Source organism: Monodelphis domestica, chromosome 5, assembly GCF_027887165.1.
Source record: "Monodelphis domestica isolate mMonDom1 chromosome 5, mMonDom1.pri, whole genome shotgun sequence".
In the NCBI taxonomy this organism is placed as follows: domain Eukaryota; kingdom Metazoa; phylum Chordata; class Mammalia; order Didelphimorphia; family Didelphidae; genus Monodelphis; species Monodelphis domestica.
The window spans coordinates 280,811,628-280,835,215 of NC_077231.1; the positions used below are offsets into that span (position 1 = coordinate 280,811,628).

The 23,588-nt window shown below is 36.9% G+C and overlaps 1 protein-coding gene across 2 annotated transcripts in view; it reads left to right on the plus strand.

Moving 5' to 3' along the window:
* ULK4 (unc-51 like kinase 4) overlaps positions 1-23,588 on the plus strand; it is a 678,848-nt gene that overhangs the window by 22,511 nt on the left and 632,749 nt on the right. For both annotated transcript variants that reach the window (XM_007505056.3, XM_007505057.3), the window contains exons 5-9: positions 3,271-3,430; positions 4,557-4,658; positions 6,153-6,236; positions 18,195-18,270; positions 23,165-23,260. In XM_007505056.3, the coding sequence (XP_007505118.1) occupies positions 3,271-3,430; positions 4,557-4,658; positions 6,153-6,236; positions 18,195-18,270; positions 23,165-23,260 (518 nt within the window). The remainder of the gene's footprint in view (positions 1-3,270; positions 3,431-4,556; positions 4,659-6,152; positions 6,237-18,194; positions 18,271-23,164; positions 23,261-23,588) is intronic.

Sequence of the window (23,588 nt, forward strand, 5' to 3'; positions counted from 1 at the left end):
TCCCTCCTCCATCTGAATATTTCAGAATCAGTCCTTCCTCAATCTGAATGTTTCAGAATGAGTCCTCCTCAATCTGAATGTTTCAGAATGACTCCTCCTCAATCTGAATGTTTCAGAAAATGACCCCTAGCTCTTCTCTGAGCTCTTATTTTTAAGGGCAAAATCTCCTATGTCACCTCCCCTAAGTTCTTCCATCTACCAATCACTGTAGATGTTTTCCAAAAGACAGCCCATTTTGAATTCACAGCTGAGTAGATTAATCTCTTTAGTAAGTCAGAAAAAAAATGCTGCTGTGTCGACTAATTTCATTAAGAGAAAACCTCTGAGTAAGTTTTCACCCTTTAGGTCTAAGTAGTTTACAAGTTGCCCCACCTTTATAGGCACCTAGCATCCCATCGTATCAATTCCAAAAACAGGCATGGCTCAAAGAACTCCTTTCCTTTATAAGTATGGTTTTCAAGTACTTTCATTGTTTAGCAAGGAGTTTTCTGCCCTAAAGCAGTCTTAAGTACCGGTGGAATGGAGGTCCTCCCATAGCAAGGAGTTTTCTTCCCTAAAGCAGTCTTAAGTAGGGTGGAGTAGGGATACTCCCATAGCAAGGAGTTTTCACATTCAAGTAGAGTTCTCACTATCTGGTAGGGAATTATTTCAAGTAGGGAATTGGAGGATTCCTCAATGTGGAGTAAAATTTTTAACATTCATAAGTCTGTGAAATTTTAAGGTTTACAGGATATCACCCTTTATAGATAAGTCAAGCACCTGTTTCAAGCTTATCTTGGTATATGGTATGAGAAGATGTTGGCCTATATCTGATTTTTGTCAGTTTTCCTATCAGTTTTTGTCTTTGCCCTAATTGCTGGAGTCTTTGGGTTTATCATTTGTTACTTTTAAATTAGGACTTGGGTGATTTGGCCTAATAACTCAATAAAAGAGAAGTTTTAGATATTAAAATACTAGTGTCATTATGTGGCATGCTTTTTTTAGGTGAGCTAAAATTATGTGCTTATTTTCATATATGATATATTAAGAGGAATTGAACATGTTATTGGTGAGAGTTAGTTCTTTCCAAAGCAGTAGTAATCTGCTACTACAGTTCTCAGATAATCGCCATCTTGTGGTCCTTCACTTTGCTTGTAGTCTAAGACCAAGTGATTGCTGGAATCGACAGTTCATCATATTCTATGAAGTTACAAGTGGCTTTTATTCTGTTAAAGAAGTTCATTTTAAACTTTGCATTGCAAAGAATGTCCAAAGTGATTTCAATGCTAAAGATCAATTTTGTTCTTTCTCTGTTTAATTCTACTGTGATCTCAGAAGTGATGACTTGAAGACTCTCTGAAGTCAATTGGGTGTGCTACTGGAATAATTTTTGCTTTCAAGTTTTCTATAGTGTTTGTGTAAAGACTCTATAAACCATCTTTATAAAGAACTCACTGCCTAATTGCATATTGGAATTAAGGCATCACAAATACAGATTATGAATATGACATTCTAATTTGTGAACAAACATGAAAAAAATCCATTTATATACAGGAACAAAATGATTTCCAGTTGCAGTAAAAACCTTTCTAGCCCACAGTCTACTTGATTTAAAGCAATAAAATCTGGATAACCAGTCATTGGATAACAGTTTGTATTTATGCAGGTTCCACGGCAAAGATTTGCTTTGTACAGAAGATAAATATTCATTGTTAAGTGACTAATGATAAGAACTAAACTCAGACTAAAAAAGCATTAGGGAGTTATCTTCAGAGAAGTTGATAATTTATAATTTAAAACCTTGATGAATGTTTTAAAGAAAGAACTAGAATATCTTCGGGTTCTTTTTTTAATGAAAGTTACAATGTTTTTATTGGGTGATGGAATGCTCAGTGGATAGTCTCAGTTTAATAGGTCTATTATTAGGATTTAGGGCACCTTAAATTATGAAATAAATGTTGAAATTTAAAACTGCAAGCTATTTAGTGGCTACAGTAGGGAAAAAGAGTAGCAAATTTGTGATTTTAAACTGCTACTTATGTTTTTCTTGTCAAAACTAAAGAGATCACTTTACAAAAAACAAATGTTATTTAGAATAAAATTCTTAAGTCTCCACAAGTACCTGAAATTTAGCAGATGTTTCATATTATGGCAAGTACATAGGTTCAGTTTGCTTATCTGTTCAATAACTATTTGAGCACCAACTGTAGGCAAAGCACTTCCCTAAATGTTTAAAATTCTTTTTTTTTTTTAGGCATTAAAATACAAGTTCCTATATATGTTAACCTGTTATGATATATAAAGAGAATGCTAATGGAGTAATTTGGAGATTTTTATCCTCTGATTTGCATATTCATTAACTGGTATCCATAACACAAACTACTTATAGTTTGATTGTATATAGCTTTCAAATGAGGAAAAAGTCTTTAAATAGGTATAACATGCCAGTTGATTGATGCTGAATTTTAATATGTCCATAATTTTAATGTGTGTGAGGTACCAGCCCAATGAACTTCTGTGCATATGATGGACCTTTAGTTAATGCTGTTGCCTGAGACTAGTGATTTTATTAAGCCAGTTTTTGTATTTTAATTCTGTGAGATACAAGAAAGATATAAGATACTGGTAGCATGTAGATGAGCACATCATGCACCTGCTGCTTACATGGGCAGACTGGGAGTGGAGCCTTGTCCATCCTTAAGAAAACCTGAGGGGGCAGCTGGGTAGTTCAGTGGATTGAGAACCAGGCCTAGAGATGGGAGTACCTAGGTTCAAATATGGCCTCAACCACTTCCTGGCTGTGTGACCCTGGGTAAGTCCCTTGACCCCCATTGCCTAGCCCTTACCACTCTTCTGCCTTGGAGCCAATACACAATTCACTCCAAGATGGAAGGTAAGGGTTTAAAAAAATTTTTTTTAAAAGAAAAGAAAACCTGAGAATACCTTTCTCTGGGCTGCTATAGCTTTCAGCATGGGGCCAGGGAACCAATTGTATATCTAGTCTTTTTTTAAATTAAAAAACAAACAATTCACTTAACTTTTTTCTGTCAATTTAAAGTAGAGTTTTAATGCAATTATTCAATTTTTAACATTGGGCTTAAATTGCAAAGAAAATGCTAAAAATATCTTGCATTCTTACCAGTTGCCTTTTATTTGGAAAATCAGTACAGTCGTGATAGAAATTTAATGAATTACAATAAGATTTTATTCCTTCAATGGGGTAGAATATTTGTAGAGGAAGTTCTGGAGCAATTAGATTTCTTTTCAAGTTTTATTTCTACATCTCCATAGATCCTCTTGGAAGGACCTGGCACATTGAAATTCAGTAATTTTAGCTTGGCCAAAGCAGAAGGGGAAAATTTGGAAGAGTTCTTTGCTTTGGTGGCCTCAGAAGAAGGTGCAGGTGATGGTGAGACGCTAACAAGAAGATGTATGAGAAGCCGAGTCAAAGGTATGTTGTCTGTAGGAACTGCCAAACAATTAACACCAGTTTTAGGCCACCAGAATTGTTGAATAAGATATATTGCCTGTGTTTTTGGTTCAAAAAAAATTTTTTTTATTCTTTGTCAGTTGTTATTATAGAATAATTATCTGTTTAATTCTCATTTTTGTAAGGCCTTATGTACCTTAGTAATTGTTTCGCAAAAAGAAAAAATGTGGTAGAGTTTAGCCATTTCCATTGTATGCTATCTCCCTTTAGAAATAATTATAATGGCAACAGTGAGGCTAGTAAATGCAACAATTATAATTTGGGAAGACAGATTTATTGTCTCATTTCAGCTGTAGCAGTAAAACCTTTAATGAGCATCTGGTAGATAGGAGGTTGAGAAAGAAAACACACATGAAGTATTTGCTAAAAATTTTATTTTTGCAAATTAATAGAATATTGATTTTTTGGTCTTCTTAGACTGATGGACAAATACTTTTCCAATTTATATAATGCTTTTTATGATACTTCTAAGACATTTCAATAATGTTCATGTGATTCAGTGTCAACTGTGCAACAAGTGAAAGACAGAGCAGAACTTCAGAACCAGATTCTGTTTAACTTTGAAGATTGAGCTTGTCCAGAAGGGTCACTAATGAGAAGTGCTAGAAATTTATTGATACTATTTGGATTTTTTTTAAAAAAGTAGTTTTAATGCATGCTTCCTAGAGAAAATGAATATATATATATTATTTTGAAATTCTTATAGGTATTATTTTAGGTTTTGTTATCTTGCAAATATATTATTAACTTAAGGAAGACTATATGTAAGATGCTTATGAATTTTAGTATTATTTTGAATTTTGATAATTTAAATGGGATTCAAACTAATTAACATAGGAAAAATGCTTTTACTTCTGTAATTACTCAATATCTTATAAAAAATAGAATTCTCATAATAATTTACCAAATTCTACTTTTAAAATCAAACTTTCCAATTAGAATAAATGTAAGAAGCATTCAGACTTCATTATTCATTTGCCTCTTGTATTCTCTTTTATTAATCTCATTCTCCCCAGATAAATTATTTTGGGTCTCACGGAAAAGTTTGCGCTTAATACTGTTGGGCTGTAATTTGTACTTTGACTAGGTTCTCCTATCTACACTGCTCCAGAAGTTATAAGGGGGATGGACTTCTCCATAGCAAGCGATCTCTGGTCTTTGGGTTGTCTACTTTATGAAATGTTTTCAGGTAATTTATTTTTCTTTAAATTTTACTTAAAATAGCTAGTAAATACCTCATGAATATTCATAACATCAAGCTTATTTGTTGAGGAACTGCTAAGTTGAGAGAATATTTAATAAAATAAATTATTTGTCCAAATGGCCTACCTTTAAGATAATAATTGGTTTGACTGACTTTTTATTTTATTACATGAATTTACCTAAATCAACTGGATAGTTTAGCAAGTACAGGTGTATTTAGAGGTTCTCTCCTCCTCTCTCCTTTTCCCTCTTCTCTCTTCTCCCCTCTTCTCCCCTCTTCTCCTCTCCTATCCCTTCCTCTCCTTTTTTTCTCCTCTCCTCTCTTCTACAGTTATTTATATGTGTATATATTTACATAATGTACTGAAAAGCACTATGCCACAAAAAATATAAAACTAGTTTTGGATTTAGGATTCATTTCTTGCCTCTGGGAAACACTAGCACCCAAGTCCATGGGAAAATCTCTTAATCTCAGAATCTCAGGCAGCTCCCCAAGACAATAAGATATAGAAAACTGGATGAAATCACAGATCTAGGTCCTCCCTCATCTTCCCTAATTATAGACTATTGTCTTCATCAAGATTAGTGAATTGCATAGATTATTAAAAGGAGCATAGTTATTTGAATCCTTAGAAGTTTCCTCTCTGTACCTCTTGGCAATTAAGTTATAGTCTATGTATAAATATGGATCACAAATGATGAATTTTTGACCCCTAGAGGAATTTATATATATATTTAGAAAATACATTTCAAAATACAAACATAAAGGCTATTTTCATATTAGGAAGAAAAATCAGATGAAGTATTAATAACTTGTCTTCTAAAGGCAACCTATTCCATTTATGTATCATTATGCCAGTTTGGGAGTTTTTGTTGAAATCTGCCTCTTTTTAGTTTTCTCTCATTGGTCCTTGGTGTTAATCAGAACTAATGTGATTCCTCTTCCTTTCACATGGTCAAGGACAGCTGTCAGTGTGGTCCTACTTTTCTCCTCTCCTAAACCCAGTTTTATCTTCTCCAGGCTGAACTTACTTGATTTCTTCCACTGATTCTTGTGTGGATTCCAATCCTCCCATTATAGTGGATACCCTTTATGGGATGAGCTTCACCTTGTTGATGCCTTTTTAAAAATGGGGTCCCTAGAAATTGACTAGGTGGTCTAATCAGGACAAGAAGTCAGTCAAAAATTATTAAGCCCCTACTGTGTGCTAGGTACCAAACTAAGTTCTGGGGAATCAAATCCAAGTTTGAACAAACAAACAAGGCAGCCCTTGCCCTCAAATAGCTTAGAATCTAGTGGGAAGAGTACAGTGAAACTATCGCTTCTCTTATTTTGGACATTATATTATTAAAGTAGAAAAGTTGGTCCTCATATCAACATGTATTGGACAGTCCTGATAATTGCAGATTAAGATTGGTTTGGAAAGTTTGTTGATAGCAAAGTATTACCTAATTTTACAAATGATTTTGTCTTTTTTAGGAAGACCACCATTCTTCTCAGAAAGTTTTTCTTCCTTAGTTGAACAGATTTTATATCAAGATTTTTTGCCACCTATACCAAAAGGTAAACTATTTCTCATCACATTTGTTTACTTAATATTTCTATGCCTCTAGACCCTTCATAATAATTCTTACTTGGTTTCACAACTTAAAGAATAAATTTATATTCACTGTTGCTCATTTTTATTCTATATATTTGCTGGAATCTTTGGGGAGCATTATAATACTCTTTAATACAATACTCTGAGGTAGTGAAATGGGAAAAGTTTATCTTAATAGAACAACTAATAGTTTTTTAATAGTCTTTTTTTGACCATTAGTTGAAAACTGTAGGAAATATTTGATGCTCTCATAACCAAAGTGATGTTTAAAATGTTAAAAGTTTAACATTGTTATATTAACTAGATCATTTTGTTATCTGTGTTTAATTGTAGTGTAAACATTTCCAAGCTAAATTAGAACAACAGTAAATAAAAGAATTTATTCTCAGGATCATAGATTGTTCAGTATAGATTTATTTATTTATTTATTTATTTATTAGATCTGGAAGGAGTTTATGCCCTTGTGGTTTGGATTTTCATGTTTGTCTTTGTATCACCATCACAGTGTCTCACACATAATAGGTGTTTTTTTAATAAGTGTTATTGAATTTAACTGAATTACGTGTGGGTAAAAATTCCCATGTAAGCACTCAGGGTAACAATTTTTATTATTCATTTTAGCCCATCAATAAAGGATAAAATTGTACTCCCTCTGCAGTCAGTTCTGACTTCCCTCTTCCTATTCAATGCCTCAGACTCTTACTATCTTTTTCTGGTATTGAGTCTCTTGGGAAGGGAATTGAACTTGTCATTGCTAGAGAGACATTTTTCTTCCCCTCAAATTGGCACCATGTGGAATAATTTACAGTAATAGCAAAGGCAAAGTCCCAGTTTTTTCTTCTTACGGGTCTTGATTTATTTCTTTCGGTTCCTTTAGCTGTTGGGCCTTAAAAATTATTCTTTTCTTCTTCTTCTCCTCTTCCTCCTGCCTTAAATTTGATACTGAGTATAGTTTACAAGGCAGAAGAGTGTAAAATCTAGGCAGCTGGGGTTAAGTTACTTGCCCAGGATCACACAGATAGGAAGTATATGAGGCTAGATCTGAATGAATCCCAGACCTCCAGTGTCCAGGCCTGGTGCTCTATCAATACACTTAGTCACTAGCTGCTCCTAGTGATTCCCTTTCTTTTTAAAAATGTTTTTTTATTTGAATAACAAATTTCCACAAGAATTTTCCGAAGTTATATAATCCAAATTGTCTCCCTTTCTTTCCTCTCCCCTCTCAGAGCTGGCAAGCAATTCAATCTAGGTTATACATGTATTATCATACAAAACATTTCCATATTATTCATTTGTGTAAGTGAATAATCCTATAAAACTAAAACCCTAAAATTTATAATCAAATAAAAAGCATTAAGTTTTATGTTTTCATCTGCCTTTATACTCCAGCAGTTCTTTTTCTGGAGATGGATAGAATTCTTTTTCATACGTCCCTCAGAATTGTTCTGTATCCCAATGATTCTCTTTCAAAGAGTCTGGCATTAAATCTTTTTTCATCTTCCTCTGCCTCCAGTGCCTCCTTCTCTCATTATGTGTCTGAGTCCCAGAATTCCAGCAACTGGATATTGTTGAATTAATTCCCCTTTCTCTTTCTAGAATTCTCTTCCTCCCTCCCTCCCTCCCTCCCTCCCTCCCTCCCTCCCTCCCTCCCTCCCTCCCTCCCTCCCTCCCTCCCTCCCTTCCTTCCTCCCTCCCTCCCTTCCTTCCTTCCTTCCTTCCTTCCTTCCTTCCTTCCTTCCTTCCTTCCTTCCTTCCTTCCTTCCTTCCTTCCTTCCTTCCTTCCTTCCTTCCTTCCTTCCTTCCTTCCTTCCTTCCTTCCTTCCTTCCTTCCTTCCTTCCTTCCTTCCTTCCTTCCTTCCTTCCTTCCTTCCTTCCTTCCTTCCTTCCTTCCTGTCTTTTAGGGTTTCTTTAAGTGGCTGGCTATCTGATTGATCTCCTAATTTTAGGGGGGGGGATCCAGTACAGAGGGATGGCATAGATTCATAATTGTTTGAGCCCATCTGGATTGATAAGTAATCAAGTCCAGGAAACTTCTTTAGTCCTCTCAACTGGGTATTAGTAGGCATGTTCACAGCTACCCTGGGGAGATGTAATCAAAATCTAAAACAGAAGCTCATGTATTAAGGCAGTGTGATTGATTGCTGGCGACAATCTTTTCCTCACATTAATCCGACCTTTGTAGTTAAATCTCCTTAATATATGAACATGTAGCCTGACAGTTTTCAGCCAAAAACATTTTCCTACTGAACTGAATCTTCTAGGGAAAAAAAAAATCAGGCAACTGTAAAGCTAATGGAAAGCAGGCAGGAAATAGCAAATGGGGAATTTTTGTTCCAAGAGAGCATTCTTTTGCAAATGCAAAATGCTTCCTAACTCCTGTGATTTAGTCTCCCTCTGCTGGTGCAAAGAGGTAAAACTTCTTTTTCTTTGCTATCTATTTCCACATTATTGTCAGTTTAAAGGACAACAGGAAATTTTCCCTGGCCCTGACCTGGTCCAACCTCCCCTTCTTGCAAAAAGACATCCTACTTTATTGTTAACCAATGCACTTTGATTCTGTCTCTTTTCTCCTTGCTCTCTTTCCATCTTGGGTTTGTCATAGTAGCTTGGCTTTCTTCATTTCTTGTCATTCTTTCCATTCTTATGTCCTTGACATTCAGGGTCAGTAGGAGGAGTTGGCATACTCCAGAGCCCATTGCCCTGTTTCTATCCTTCCCTCACTAGCATTGCTCCTTTGACGTTTACTCCATCTGTGTCTAGCAGCCTGTGCTGACCCTTGTTTCAGGTGATTTCGCCTCTTTTTAGAAGTTGAATGCCTGGTTCCCGGCCTTCTTCTCTGTTACTACCCTAAAATGCCCAGTCAAACATCATGGTTTTTTACTTCATCAGTTCTTACAACTTACACCTTCATCTTAGCTATCCCTAATGATTCTGTAATTCTCCTTTCTGATTATAACCTCTTATTTTTCCATTTCTCTTTCTGCTTCACTCTGTGTAAATCTACCTGTAGCTTCCATTGTTAATTCCTCCAATTTTTCCTTGCCTTTCCTCCAGATCCTGTCACTGGCCTACCTGCTACAGCTCTCACTCTTGCCTGCCCTTCTGCTCTACACTCTGCTCTGTTCTTTTGCCTTAAAACATTCCCAGAGAAGGAGTGAAGTTATCCTCACAGGTTCTACCAGAATTCTGTGACATCTAAGCTTAAGTGGGCCCTCATTGCTACACAGCTATTTTGCTTATCTCATTTACTCTCATGAACCTTCTCTATAGGCTCTGATTTTAACCTTTTAAACTTCCTGTAAATCCTCAGTGATATAACTTATCCCTTCTCTTTGACTTGATGATCTTACCCCCTCTTTCCCTGAGAAAACCAGTTGCACATACTGTTTCTCCATCCTCTCTTCTATACCATGTCCTCAAATCTTTGGATGTCTTTCCCCATCCTCTGCTCCAATTTCAGAGGATGAGATGCCCCATTTCTTTGCCTAGACTAAGGGTATTGTCATGTAGGGAAGACATTGAGGGGCAAAGAAGCAAATATAGAGGATAATATGGATGGTAGAAGACCTCAATATTCTGCCTCATATGGGGTAAATTGAAGGGATTGGGGTAGTTTAGTCTGAAGAGAAGACATAATTGGCTTAGGTATCTAATAGGTTTTCATGTGGACAATGGTTTAGGCTTCTGTTTGACCTCTGAGGGCAGCACTAGGAATAATGGGTAGAAGATGCAGAGAGGAAGAATGAGACATGATGGGAGGAAAATCTTTCTACCAGAAGTGTCCAAAAGGAGAATGGACTGCCCTAGGAGATAATGAATCCCCCTCTAATTGGGGCATTTCAAGCAAAAGCTAGATGATTACTTACCATGTATTTGTATTTTTTTTGTTTTTTTTGTTTTTTTTCTCTTTTTTTTTAATATTTCTTTTTTTTTAAAAATATATTTTATTTGATCATTTCCAAGCATTATTCGTTAAAGACATAGATCATTTTCTTTTCCTCCCCCCCACCCCCCATAGCCGACGCGTAAGTCCACTGGGCATTAGATGTTTTCTTGATTTGAACCCATTGCTTTGTTGATAGTATTTGCATTAGAGTGTTCATTTAAAGTCTATCCTCTGTCATGTCCCCTCAACCTCTGTATTCAGGCAGTTGCTTTTTCTCGGTGTTTCCACTCCCATAGTTTATCCTTTGCTTATGAATGGTGTTTTTTTTCTCCTGGATCCCTGAAAGTTGTTCAGGGACATTACACCGCCCCTAATGGAGAAGTCCATTACGTTCGATTATACCACAGTGTATTAGTCTCTGTGTACAATGTTCTCCTGGTTCTGCTCCTCTCGCTCTGCATCACTTCCTGGAGGTTGTTCCAGTCTCCATGGAACTTCTCCACTTTATTATTCCTTTGAGCACAATAGTATTCCATCACCAACATATACCACAGTTTGTTCAGCCATTCCCCAATTGATGGGCATCCCCTCGTTTTCCAGTTTTGGGCCACCACAAAGAGCGCAGCTATGAATATTTTTGTACAAGTCTTTGTGTCCATTATCTCTTTGGGGTATAGACCCAGCAGTGCTATGGCTGGGTCAAAGGGTAGATATTCTTTTGTCGCCCTTTGGGCATAGTTCCAAATTGCCCTCCAGAATGGTTGGATCAGTTCACAACTCCACCAGCAATGAATTAATGTCCCTACTTTGCCACATCCCCTCCAGCATTCATTACTTTCCTTTGCTGTTATGTTAGCCAATCTGCTAGGTGTGAGGTGATACCTCAGAGTTGTTTTGATTTGCATCTCTCTGATTATAAGAGATGTAGAACACTTCTTCATGTGCTTGTTAATAGTTTTGATTTCTTTATCTGAGAACTGCCTATCCATTTCCCTTGCCCATTTATCAGTTGGAGAATGGCTTGATTTTTTGTACAATTGATTTAGCTCATTATAAATATGAGTAATTAAACCTTTGTCAGAGGTTTCTATGAAGATTTTTTCCCAATTTGTTGTTTCCCTTCTGATTTTAGTTATATTGGTTTTGTTTGTACAAAAGCTTTTTAGTTTGATGTAGTCAAAATTATTTATTTTACATTTTGTGATTCTTTCTATATCTTGCTTGGTTTTAAAGCCTTTCCCCTCCCAAAGGTCTGACATGTATACTATTCTGTGTTTACCCAATTTACTTATGGTTTCCTTCTTTATGTTTAAGTCACTCACCCATTTTGAATTTATCTTGGTGTAGGGTGTGAGGTGTTGATCTATTCCTAGTCTCTCCCACACTGTCTTCCAATTTTCCCAGCAGTTTTTATCGAATAGTGGATTTTTGTCCCAAAAGCTGGGATCTTTGGGTTTATCGTATACTGTCTTGCTGAGGTCGTTTTCCCCCAGTCTATTCCACTGATCTTCCTTTCTGTTTCTTAGCCAGTACCAAATTGTTTTGATGACTGCTGCTTTGTAATATAGTTTGAGGTCTGGGACTGCAAGGCCCCCATCATATGTGTTTTTTTTTCATTATTTCCCTGGATATCCTTGATCTTTTGTTCTTCCAAATGAACTTTGTTATGGTTTTTTCTAAATCAGTGAAGAAGTATTTTGGTAGTTCAATGGGTATGGCACTAAATAGATAAATAAGTTTGGGTAGGATGGTCATTTTTATTATATTGGCTCGTCCTATCCATGAGCAGTTAATGTTTTTCCAATTGTTCAAGTCTAGTTTTAGTTGTGTGGCGAGTGTTTTGTAGTTGTGTTCATATAGTTCCTGTGTTTGTCTTGGGAGAAGGATTCCTAGGTATTTTATTTTGTCTAAGGTGATTTTGAATGGGATTTCTCTTTCTAGTTCTTGCTGCTGAGCTGTGTTGGAGATATATAGAAAAGCTGATGATTTATGTGGGTTTATTTTGTATCCTGCAACTTTGCTAAAGTTGTTGATTATTTCAATTAGCTTTTTGGTTGAATCTCTAGGATTCTTTAAGTAGACCATCATGTCATCCGCAAAGAGTGATAACTTGGTCTCCTCCTTGCCTATTCTGATGCCTTCAATTTCTTTATCTTCTCTAATTGCTACTGCTAGTGTTTCTAGTACAATGTCAAATAGTAGAGGTGATAATGGGCATCCTTGTTTCACTCCTGATCTTATTGGGAATGCATCTAGTTTATCCCCATTGCAGATGATATTAGCTGTTGGTTTTAGATATATACTGTTTATTATTTTTAGGAATGACCCTTCTATTCCTATGCTTTCTAGTGTTTTTAATAGGAATGGGTGTTGTATTTTATCAAAGGCTTTTTCTGCATCTATTGAGATAATCATGTGGTTCTTGCTAGTTTGCTTGTTGATGTGGTCAATTATGTGGATGGTTTTCCTAATGTTGAACCAGCCCTGCATCCCTGGTATGAATCCTACTTGATCATGGTGAATGATCCTTCTGATCACTTGCTGGAGTCTTTTTGCTAGTATCCTATTTAAAATTTTTGCATCTATATTCATTAGGGAGATTGGTCTATAGTTTTCTTTCTCTGTTTTTGACCTGCCTGGTTTTGGAATCAGTACCATGTTTGTGTCGTAAAAGGAGTTTGGTAGAACTCCCTCTTTGCTTATTATGTCAAATAGTTTGTATAGTATTGGGGTTAACTGTTCTCTGAATGTTTGATAGAATTCACAGGTGAATCCATCAGGCCCTGGGGATTTTTTCTTAGGAAGTTCTTTGATGGCTTGATGGATTTCAATTTCTGATATGGGATTATTTAAGAATTCTATTTCCTCTTCTGTTAGTCTAGGCAGTTTGTATTTTTGTATATATTCATCCATTTCTCCTAAATTGGTGTATTTATTGCCATATAATTGGGCAAAGTAATTTCTAATGATTGCCTTAATTTCCTCCTCATTGGAGGTGCTGTCCCCCTTTTCATCTTTAATGCTGTGAATTTGCTTTTCTTCCTTCCTTTTTTTAATTAGATTGACCAGTACTTTGTCTATTTTGTTTGTTTTTTCAAAGTACCAGCTTCTTGTCTTATTTATTAAATCAATAGTTCTATCACTTTCGATTTTATTAATTTCTCCCTTAATTTTTAGGATTTCTAATTTGGTTTTCTGCTGGGGGTTTTTAATTTGATCGCTTTCGAGTTTTTTCAATTGCATTTCCAATTGATTGATCTCTGCTCTCCCTTGTTTGTTAATATGAGCTTTCAGGGATATGAATTTGCCTCTGATTACCGCTTTGGCTGCATCCCAAAAGGTTTGAAAGGATGTTTCGCCATTGTCATTTTCCTTGATGAAATTATTAATTGTTTCTATGATTTCTTCTTTAGCTAAACGGTTTTGGAGTATCATATTGTTTAATTTCCAATTGGTTTTAGATTTGGTTTTCCATGTACCATTACTAATCATTATTTTTATTGCCTTGTGATCTGAGAAGGCTGCATTCATTATTTCTGCTTTTTTGCATTTGTGTGCTATGTTTCTGTGACCTAATGTATGGTCAATTTTTGTGAATGTGCCATGTGGTGCTGAGAAGAAGGTGTATTCCTTTTTATCCCTATTTATTTTTCTCCATATGTCTATTAATTCTAATTTTTCTAAGATTTCATTCACTTCTTTTACCTCTTTCTTATTTATTTTTTGATTTGATTTATCTAAATTTGATAATGGTTGGTTTAAGTCTCCCACTAGTATGGTTTTATTGTCTATTTCTTCCTTCAATTCTCCTAGTTTCTCCATTAGAAATTTGGGTGCTATATTATTTGGTGCATACATGTTGATTAATGATATTTCCTCATTGTCTAGAGTCCCTTTTAACAAAATATAATTACCTTCCCTATCCCTTTTGATCAGGTCTATTTTTGCATTGGCTTTATCAGATATCATGATTACCACTCCTGCCTTCTTTCTATCAGTTGAGGCCCAGAAGGTCTTACTCCATCCTTTAATTCTGACCCTGTGGGTGTCAACCCGCCTCATGTGTGTTTCTTGAAGACAACATATGGTAGGGTTTTGGATTCTAATCCATTCTGCTATTCGTCTACGTTTTATGGGTGAGTTCATCCCATTCACGTTCAAAGTTATGATTGTCATTTGTGGACTCCCTGGCATTTTGATTGCCTTCCCTAATTCTAACCTTTTCTTCTTCGGCTCTACCTTTTAGTCCAGTGATTTACTTTGAATCAGTCCCCCTTGTCCCCTCCCTTGATGTTTCCCTTTTTAGTCCCTCCCTTTTTGTTCCCTCCCCCTCCCCCCTCTCCTTCCCTCCCTCTTTGTTCTCCCTCTCCCCCTCCCCCCCTTGGTTTTCCCCCCTCCCTACCCTTGTTGGGTAAGATAGAATTCAAGATCCCAATGGATCTGGATGTTTTTCCCTCTCAGAGTTGATTTCCCTGAGATTGAGGTTTAAGTAAACCCCCCCCCCCTCTTCCTCTCCTTCTTATAGGAGTTTTCTTCCCCTCCCCTTCCCCTGTGAATCTTTGTGTGAGAACCATTATTCTATTTGGTCTTTCTTTACCCCCTATTTATACATTACATTTTCCCCACATTTTAGTATACATAGGTTGATATAAATGTAGTCCTTATAGAAGAGAGTTTGAGTAAAAGAAGATAACATTTTTCCCCTTTCCTTAATATTTACCTTTTCAGGTATTCCTTGCTCTTTGATTTTCGGTATCAAACTTTCCACAGAGCTCTGGTCTTTTCTTTGCAAAAAGTTGGAAGTCTTCTATTTTGTTGAATGCCCATACTTTCCCTTGGAAGTATATAGTCAGTTTTGCTGGGTAGCTGATTCTTGGTTGGAGACCCAGCTCTCTTGCCTTTCTGAAGATCATGTTCCATGCCTTACGATCATTCAGCGTAGAACTTGCAAGGTCTTGTGTGACCCTGATTGGCATTCCTTTATATCTAAATTGTCTTTTTCTGGCTTCCTGTAGGATTTTTTCTTTTGTTTGATAGCTTTGGAATTTGGCAATTACATTCCTGGGAGTTGTCTTTTGGGGGTTTAGTGTAGAAGGTGTTCTGTGAGCTCTGTCAGTGGATGTATTGCCCCCTTGTTCTAGAATCTCTGGGCAATTTTCTTTGATTATATCTTGTATCACCATGTCCAGTTTGGTGTTTATTTCTGGCTTTTCTGGGAGTCCAATTATTCTTAAATTTTCTCTTCTCCCCCTGTTTTCCAGATCTATCACCTTGTCGGTGAGATATTTTATGTTCTCTTCTAATTTCTTGGTGTTTTGGCTTTGCTTTATTAGTTCTTGCTTTAAAGCCTGGTTTTCTTTTACAGTTTGGTCAAACTGGTTTTGTAGATGCGTGAATTTCTTTTGCATCATTTCCCACTTTTCCTCCCAGAGGGCTTCCATCTTTTTGGTCCTTTCTGATTCAAATTCTTCATGGGTTTGTGGAGAGTTTCTATTTCCTTTGGAAGATTTTGGAGAATTTTCTTGTATATCTTCTTCTATCTGCTCTGTATTTTGTATTTTGGCTCCATAGAATGTGTCCAGAGTCGCCCCTTTCTTCTTATTTTTCTTGGTATTTTGGGGCTTCTGTGCTTCTGTGGAGTTTGTCATCTCTGAACGTGGAGGATTGGCTTTTCTTGTCTTTGTCTGGTGATCAGAGGCTTTAGTCCTGGGCAGATGTTGGTTCTATGAGCGTTCCCTGGGTTAAACTGAATATGCCTCACTGGAACTGGAATGGAAGGGTCGGACCACGAGGCCACACTCTCCCCCTGGCTCGATTTCCGGAAGTTGCCTTCAGAATCCCTGGCCGTGAGGCTGTTTCGTCGGCCTGCGGGGGGATGGGCTGCCGCTTCCCCAAGCTCCGAGAGCACAGACTTTCACTGAGACTTGGATAGCAGGATCTAGCCCGTGAGGCTGTCTTGCCCGCCCTGAGGGTTGCTGTTGTTTTGACCAGCTCTCTGCAGCGGAGGCCCCAGGCAGTAACTTTCACCCGGACCGACCAGCTCTTTGCAGCGGAGGCCCCAGGCAGTAACTTTCACCCGGACCAACAGGCTCTCTGCAGCGGAAGCCCCAGGCAGTAACTTTCACCCGGACTGGGACTTGGGTAGAAGACCCTGAGGGTTGTTGTTCCTCAGACCCTGCTCTCTGAGCCCGGCGCGGCTGCCGCTTCCGGGAGCCTTGGACTCTGCGCTCCTACCCCTGAGGTCCGAGGGATCTTGGGTTCTGGCTTTTAAGGGGAGCCGTACCTTTTGAACCGGGTCCAGGTCCAGGAGGAGGGTTCCCAGGGTCTGTGCTGTTGATCGTTTTGAATTTCGGCGCCTTAGGAGCTTCTAGTTTGAGATCGGTCGGGAAGGGTTTTCCGGAGATCTGAACTTCAGCTTTCTCTAAGCCGCCATCTTAACCGGAAGTCGTTACCATGTATTTGTAGTGGGAATTCCTTTTCAGTTATTGGTTGGAGTAATTTCTAGTAATTCTTTGACTCTTAAGTTTATTCCACAATCATCTTCTGCATCAAGAAACCAATGTTTTAGTTGTGAATATATATAGGCTGATTTGCAGTGGTTCTGCCTGTTGGAAGAATGCTTGCATTTATGTACAACTGACACAAACAGCAGAGAGGAGTTTGTTTGTTGAGTATGCTAGTTCACCATTACAAACATTTTTCTTAGTGGAATCCTGTAGAGTACATTACGGAACCTTTGGTCTTAGTGGAACACAGTTTGAGAAATTCTGCTGTAACATACTGCATTTCATGATGACTTACTTTAATGGGTTTGTGACTTCAGCACTGTGAGTTCTTCCTCCATCCATGTAACACCTCCCTGCCTTCTCATGATGTGTAGCTCTTGTCTGTGCCTTCCCATAAATCCTCTGCAGGAGGTCTATCCCTTATTCTAGAGACCTTTTTCTAGCTCTCTTGTCATTTTTTGGATATTTATTGAATACATGAGATATCCATCTCTTTTCTTTTGCTTCTGGCACATTATCAGCCACCTTCTTTTTAAGTAATGCACCTCTAGATCCATCTCTTGTGCCATTTTTTCTAAAGCAGTTATTAATTGGTAATAGGTTATAGATTGTTCTAACCCATCATGCACTTTCACTTTGCCATTTGAATTATCCATAACTTTAACACTGGTAGAATATTGTTTTTAAGAAGATCTACTTTTTCTCTTGGAGAGCTTGTAGTTATTAATACTCTATTCAGTTTCCCAGCATCAATCCATGCATTCTCCTCTATTTCCTGTTTAGATAGGCAGGGAATAAAATAGAGACATGAATGTACCCCAAAGATGTCTAATACAGTTATGGAGGCTGTCCCTATGCAGTGTCTAATTGCAATGGTTTTTCTGTAGGTGGAGATTGTCTTGTTTGTATATGATGTTGTCCTAATTCCATCAAATCTTTGAAAATGGCAAAGTGTTCTAAATGAGAACTGTAATCACTTTAAAAGTATTTAGCTTAATTATGCACAGAGAAGAAAAGAATGATTGCTGACTCTCCAGACTATGATAGGCAACTAAATGGTCAAATCATAGATCTGGTCTTTCATTGCATATATCTTCGATAGTCAGTGCACAGAGGCAATATTCTGGACCTAAAATTGAACCAAATTAATGGTCATGTTTGTTATAAATAAACTTTAATGTAAATGGATACAAATATTTGAATCTTACCTAATTAAAATAAAAGAAAGTACATCAAAGAGTAAAAAATATTTAGTAGTTAGAGAGAGCTACATGTTTGTAAGGCAGATGATTAATTACAAGTGATGGGAAATATAAATAACTCATTTGGGAATTTTAGAACTGTATAACTTTATACTCTTGGGTAAAATGTTTTTAAAAAATATTACTTTTTTCCTTCTTTTAAAACTGAATGATGTAATTTTAATTAATTCACATTTTTCCTTTTAGAAATATTGACGTGTACCAATAAATTTTCATATTTTTGCTTATTTAAATTTTTTAATATCTGAATTTTTAATTTTCCTATAGATAATGTTCTTCCTGAAGCATCATCTGAATTTGCAAGTTTACTTAATGGATTACTTCAAAAGGAGCCTCAAAAAAGGTAGAGTATTTTGTTACCAACTCAATGCTTCTTTTGGTGCATCTGTCCCCCCTCCCCCATCCCCAATCTTAGAATAGGGATGTTCCTAATGCAGATTTATTCTTTGGGGACTACTTCTTATGATTATCTTTTCAGATAGCTCTGAGAAGAGAGTGAATTTTCTTGCTTTTTTGTCTTTACATTCTATGTCAGATTCCAGTGGAGTGAATAAGTTCTAACTCCTGAACCCAGATAATATATTTCCCTTTCATTCTCTGGGTCAGGCCAGATATATGTCACTCTGCTGAATTGTAGTTCAGACCTTCATAAGGATTGCTGTCTTTGTGGGGGAAAACACATCTATATGAAATCCTAATGAAATAGAGTAAAACAAAGTCCCCGATCAATTGGTAGTAATCAATAAAGTATACTTTCCCTTATAGAAAGCAGGCTTAAGGAATGTACGTTCCCAGGCTGTAACAACAGATGGTCAGGGGAACTAGTGGATGCCCCCTCAAGAATTGGATAAACCAGGTGCAGGATAAGATATACAAAGGAAGGTCCATCCTCCTAATTTATGGTACATCTGGCCTTTGTCTGATAAGACTTGATTGCCCTGGTCAGTCTGCCCCAGGCCACGTTTCATTTATTTTTTTAAACTTAAAGCCATATATCCTTCATTAGCTTTGTATGAGCTCGTTTTACCTTTTCACCTTTCTCACGTATGTAAACCTATAAAAACTATCTGTAACTGCCTCGGCGCGGCTTTCACTAGGAAGGCTGTCCTGGCCAGTTAGGTATGTATTATTAATCGATAGATTAATAAACAAATATTGGTTCCACTAATTGAACTTCTGGGTGTCCAGACTCACTTTATGAAGTGCACCACTTCACTAATACTTAAAAATGTACTGCAATAATTGTTTATTGGAAGGTGTTTTAATTCATTTCACTTCAATGAATATTATTGGTTCCTATGTTGGAGGAGATACCTGAAAATTGGGTGATTAAAAAATAAAGATATAGTTTCTGCTCTTATGTGTGTATATTGTGTGTATTTGTGATATAGCACATGTATTACTCTAGTGTCTGTAAGGAAGGGCCAAAGAGATTTACAGATGAGACAATGGGCATAATAAGTATGTATGATGCTGGTGCTTGGGGGTAAAGATAGGGCCTGAACTGCACATTCTTCATTTTGTAGTAAGAGTTATATGCTATAAACAATGGCAGGAAGATCATTGGAATGGGACTTGGGGAATTTAGCCCTTGGTTTACCCTACTTTGCCACCCATATGACATATGGCAAAGTACTGAATCTACTTGAGCTCCTGTTACCTCCCCTGGAAGATAAGTGGTTGGAATGTAATTATTTTAAGGTCCTTTCCCTCTCCAAAATTGTGATTCTATTCATCTTTGTAAATGGGAGGCATGACTTGAATCACAGTATAAATGAATCCATTGCAAAGCTGAAGCATATTTAAGAAAGGACTATAGAAAGAAGCCTGGCCATTACTGAAATTGTGTCATGGCCTTCCGTGGTTTTTGAGGATGTGTCTTTAAAATGGCAACAGAGGGGCCAGCTAGGTGGCTCAGTGAATTGAGAGCTGGTCCTAGAGACAGGGGATTCTGGGTTCAAATTTGGCTACAGACACTTCCTAGCTGTGTGACCCTGGGCAAGTTACTTAAACCCTCATTGCTTAGCCCTTACTGCTCTTCTGTCTTAGAATCCATCAATACACAGTATTGATGGATTCTAAGACAGAAAGTAAGGTGTTTTTTTTTTTAAGTAAAATAAAATAAAATGGTGACGGTTCCTTTTCTGAATGTGTGATTTGAGTGGAGATATCAGTGTTATAAAATCAAGCTTTTTTTTGCAATATATAAACATACAGACTTGCTGAATAATGAGAATATGATTTTTCTCATCAAAGCATAACTTATCCCATTGTAATACTATTTGTCTTTTTTATGTATAGAGACAGCTATAATAGTAGGTAGACTTATGGTTTGAGGATTCATAATTCCACTTTCTTTTGTCAGAGGAATTCTATTAATGAAGCCTAAGGCTATTGTGGACTTATTCTGCATTTTAAAAAATTTATTTTCTTTCTTTCTTTCTTTCTTTCTTTCTTTCTTTCTTTCTTTCTTTCTTTCTTTCTTTCTTTCTTTCTTTCTTTCTTTCTTTCTTTCTTTCTTTCTTTCTTTCTTTCTTTCTTTCTTTCTTTCTTTCTTTCTTTCTTTCTTTCTTTCTTTCTTTCTTTCTTTCTTTCTTTCTTTCTTTCTTTCTTTCTTTCTTTCTTCCTTCCTTCCTTTCTTTTTTTTTAAATTTGGTCAATTTCAAACATTATTCCTTGGTTACAAAAATGATTTTCTATTCCTCCCTCCCCTCTCATAGCTGGTGCACAATTTCACTGGGTATTAAATGTGTCCTTCATCAGAACCCATTTCCCTATTGTTGGTATTTGCACTAGGATGTTCATTTAGAGTCTATATCCCCATTCATATCCCCTTCGACCCATGTCATTGAGCAGTTGTTTTTCTTTGGTGTTTTCACTCGCACAGTTTTTCCTCTGAATATGGATAGTGTCTTTTCTCCTGTATCCTTCCGGGTTGTTCAGGATCACTGCATTACCACCAATGGAGAAGTCTATTACCTTCGATTGTACCACAGTGTATCAGTCTCTGTGTACAATGTTTTCCTGGTTCTGCTCCTTTCACTCTGCATCACTTCCTGGAGGTTGTTCCAATCTCCATGGAACTCCTCCACTTTATTATTCCTTTTAGCACAATACTATTCCATCACCAACATATACCACAATTTGTTCAGCCATTCCCCAATTGAAGGGCATCCCCTCATTTTCCAATTTTTGGACACCACAAAGAGTGCAGCTATGAATATTCTTGTACGAGTCTTTTTCCTTATTATCTCTTTGGGGTACAAACCCAGTAGTGCTATGGCTGGATCAAAGGGCAGACAGTCTTTTATCGCCCTTTGGGCATAGTTCCAAATTGGCCTCCAGAATGGTTGGATCCAACTCCACCAGCAATGAATTAGTGTCCCTACTTTGCCACATCACCTCCAGCATTCATTACTTTCCATAGCTGTCATGTTAGCCAATCTGCTAGGTGTGAGGTGATACCTCAGAGTTGTTTTGATTTGCATTTCTCTGATTATAAGAGTTATTCAGCATTTTATTTTTAAACCCTTACCTTCCATCTTCAAACCAATATTGTGCATTGGTCCCAAGGCAGAAGAGTGGTAAGGTCTAGGCAATGGGAGTTAAGTGACTTGCCCAGGGTCACACAGCTAGGAAGTATCTGAGGCCAGACTTGAACCTAGGACCTCCTGTCTCTAGTCCTGGTTCTCAATCCACTGAGCCACCCAGCTGCCCCTGGGATTTTTCTTAATAAAAGATAGCAGAGGATTACTCTCTTTATCAATTTTGTCTAGAAGGTAAATTTTTTTTTTTAGCTGAAAGTTTTCTCTGTATATTAGCTCTTAACCTTTTTTGGGTCCTGGGCCACTTTGGCAGGTTGTTGAAGCCGCTAGACTTCTTCCCTGAGTAATGCTTGCAAATGTATAAAATAAAACACAAAGGATTACCAAGGAAACTAATCACAATGAAAACAGTTATCATATAATAATAAAAAAAGGTTCAACAACTGCAGGGTAAGAACTACTAACAGCACATGTAACATTCTGCTTTGAAGCTTCCCAACTCTCCCTTGAGGAGACCATCATCTGTGATTCTGAAACAAATTTAGTCATTGCAGTTACTCAGAGTTGACCTGACTTCCTCATTTTTCATCTGTGTGATGACAGTCATTATATGTGTCTCTTGGTTTTATTCAGTTTACTCTGCATCACTTGTACAAGTTTTCTAGTCCTTCTCTGAGTTTTTTGGATTTGCCATTTCATCCATCACAGTTTTTTTTTTAAGTCATTCTCCAGCTTTGTTTTTAGTTTTTTGTCACCATGAGATGTGTTGCTATAAATATTTTGGCATATGTGAAAATACGAGTTTTTCAAAGCCACGTTTTATAAATAAGGTGGATGATCACACTGGATTCAGAAATCGAAGGGATGACTCTGAAGTAATGAGGCCATTTCTCTGTTATGTCTCATTAAGTGGTTCTTAAGATTATTCCTGAAAGAGGACATCTTAAAATATTTTGAGCAATGACAACCTTGTGGAATAAATGTCTGGCCCCTTGTGTGACATATTTGAACAAATTCTTTCTAATACTTGAGTCCTAACCACATAATTGCTCATTTAAAAGTCATTCACACTAATATATAATTCTTTGAAGACTGTTTGAGATTTTAAATTGAACTTGGAATAGGCCACCAGCAGATCTTGATCTTTGGGATTGTAATACTTTATAAACTGTTCCATTATGGACCAGTTGAAACTTCTGTATATTTTCTCCAAGAGTTTGTTTATTCACTCACTGTTTGTGGGTATTTATTTAGCATGTAGAGTATCTTAAGAAGAGAATTAAATGGAAAGTTTAAAAAAATCTCATATTTAAGGGAAAGTAATTTATAAATTCCTCCACTGCAGTTCTATTCTGATTTGTGTAGTGAGGGCTAGTTCTACTAGTATCTGCCAACCAGGAGAGGCCTTCAGTCTTGTCCCAGTGATGGCTGCTGTGTCTCTGCCTTGGAGGCTCATCCTAAAGAAGGCTGGCCATCAGGGGATACATTTTTATAGTCCCAGCAATTTGAAAAGCTATATAGGAAGGGCAGCCATCTACTTGAGTTCATGAAGTAAAATTCCAGGTCTTTTGAAGGAGAACTTTTAAGTGATGAGATAATTACTAAACTACGTTAAGTATTTAGGAGACATTCTGGGAATGATCCATTCCATTTTGGTATCAGTTTGAGGCTTTGTTCTCTTATTTTCTATAGATTGACTTGGCCAGAGGTATTACAGCATCCATTTTGGAAGGAAGCTTTCAAGAAAGAAGATCATGATTCTCCAAATACCCAAGATGCCAACTTTAAGTAAGTTTATTGCTCTGGAGGGTTTAGACAGTTAATTCTTTGCAGAAAGTATAGTTGTGAACACTTGAATCCTCATTGTGCTCTGTTATATGACATTTTTGCTTAAGTCTGTAGCGTGAATATGAATTGATATTCCTTTCCAGATAGGGCAGTCTCATCTATTTAAATCTGTCTATGTATTCATCTGTGTGTATGTATTGATATACTTATGTACAGTAGAAGCAGATAGTAGGATATATGTATGTATGTGTAAACACAGACATATGTGCATACAGCCACGTGTATGTGTAAGGTTATGCTTATAGGTACATATATCCACGTCTTTACA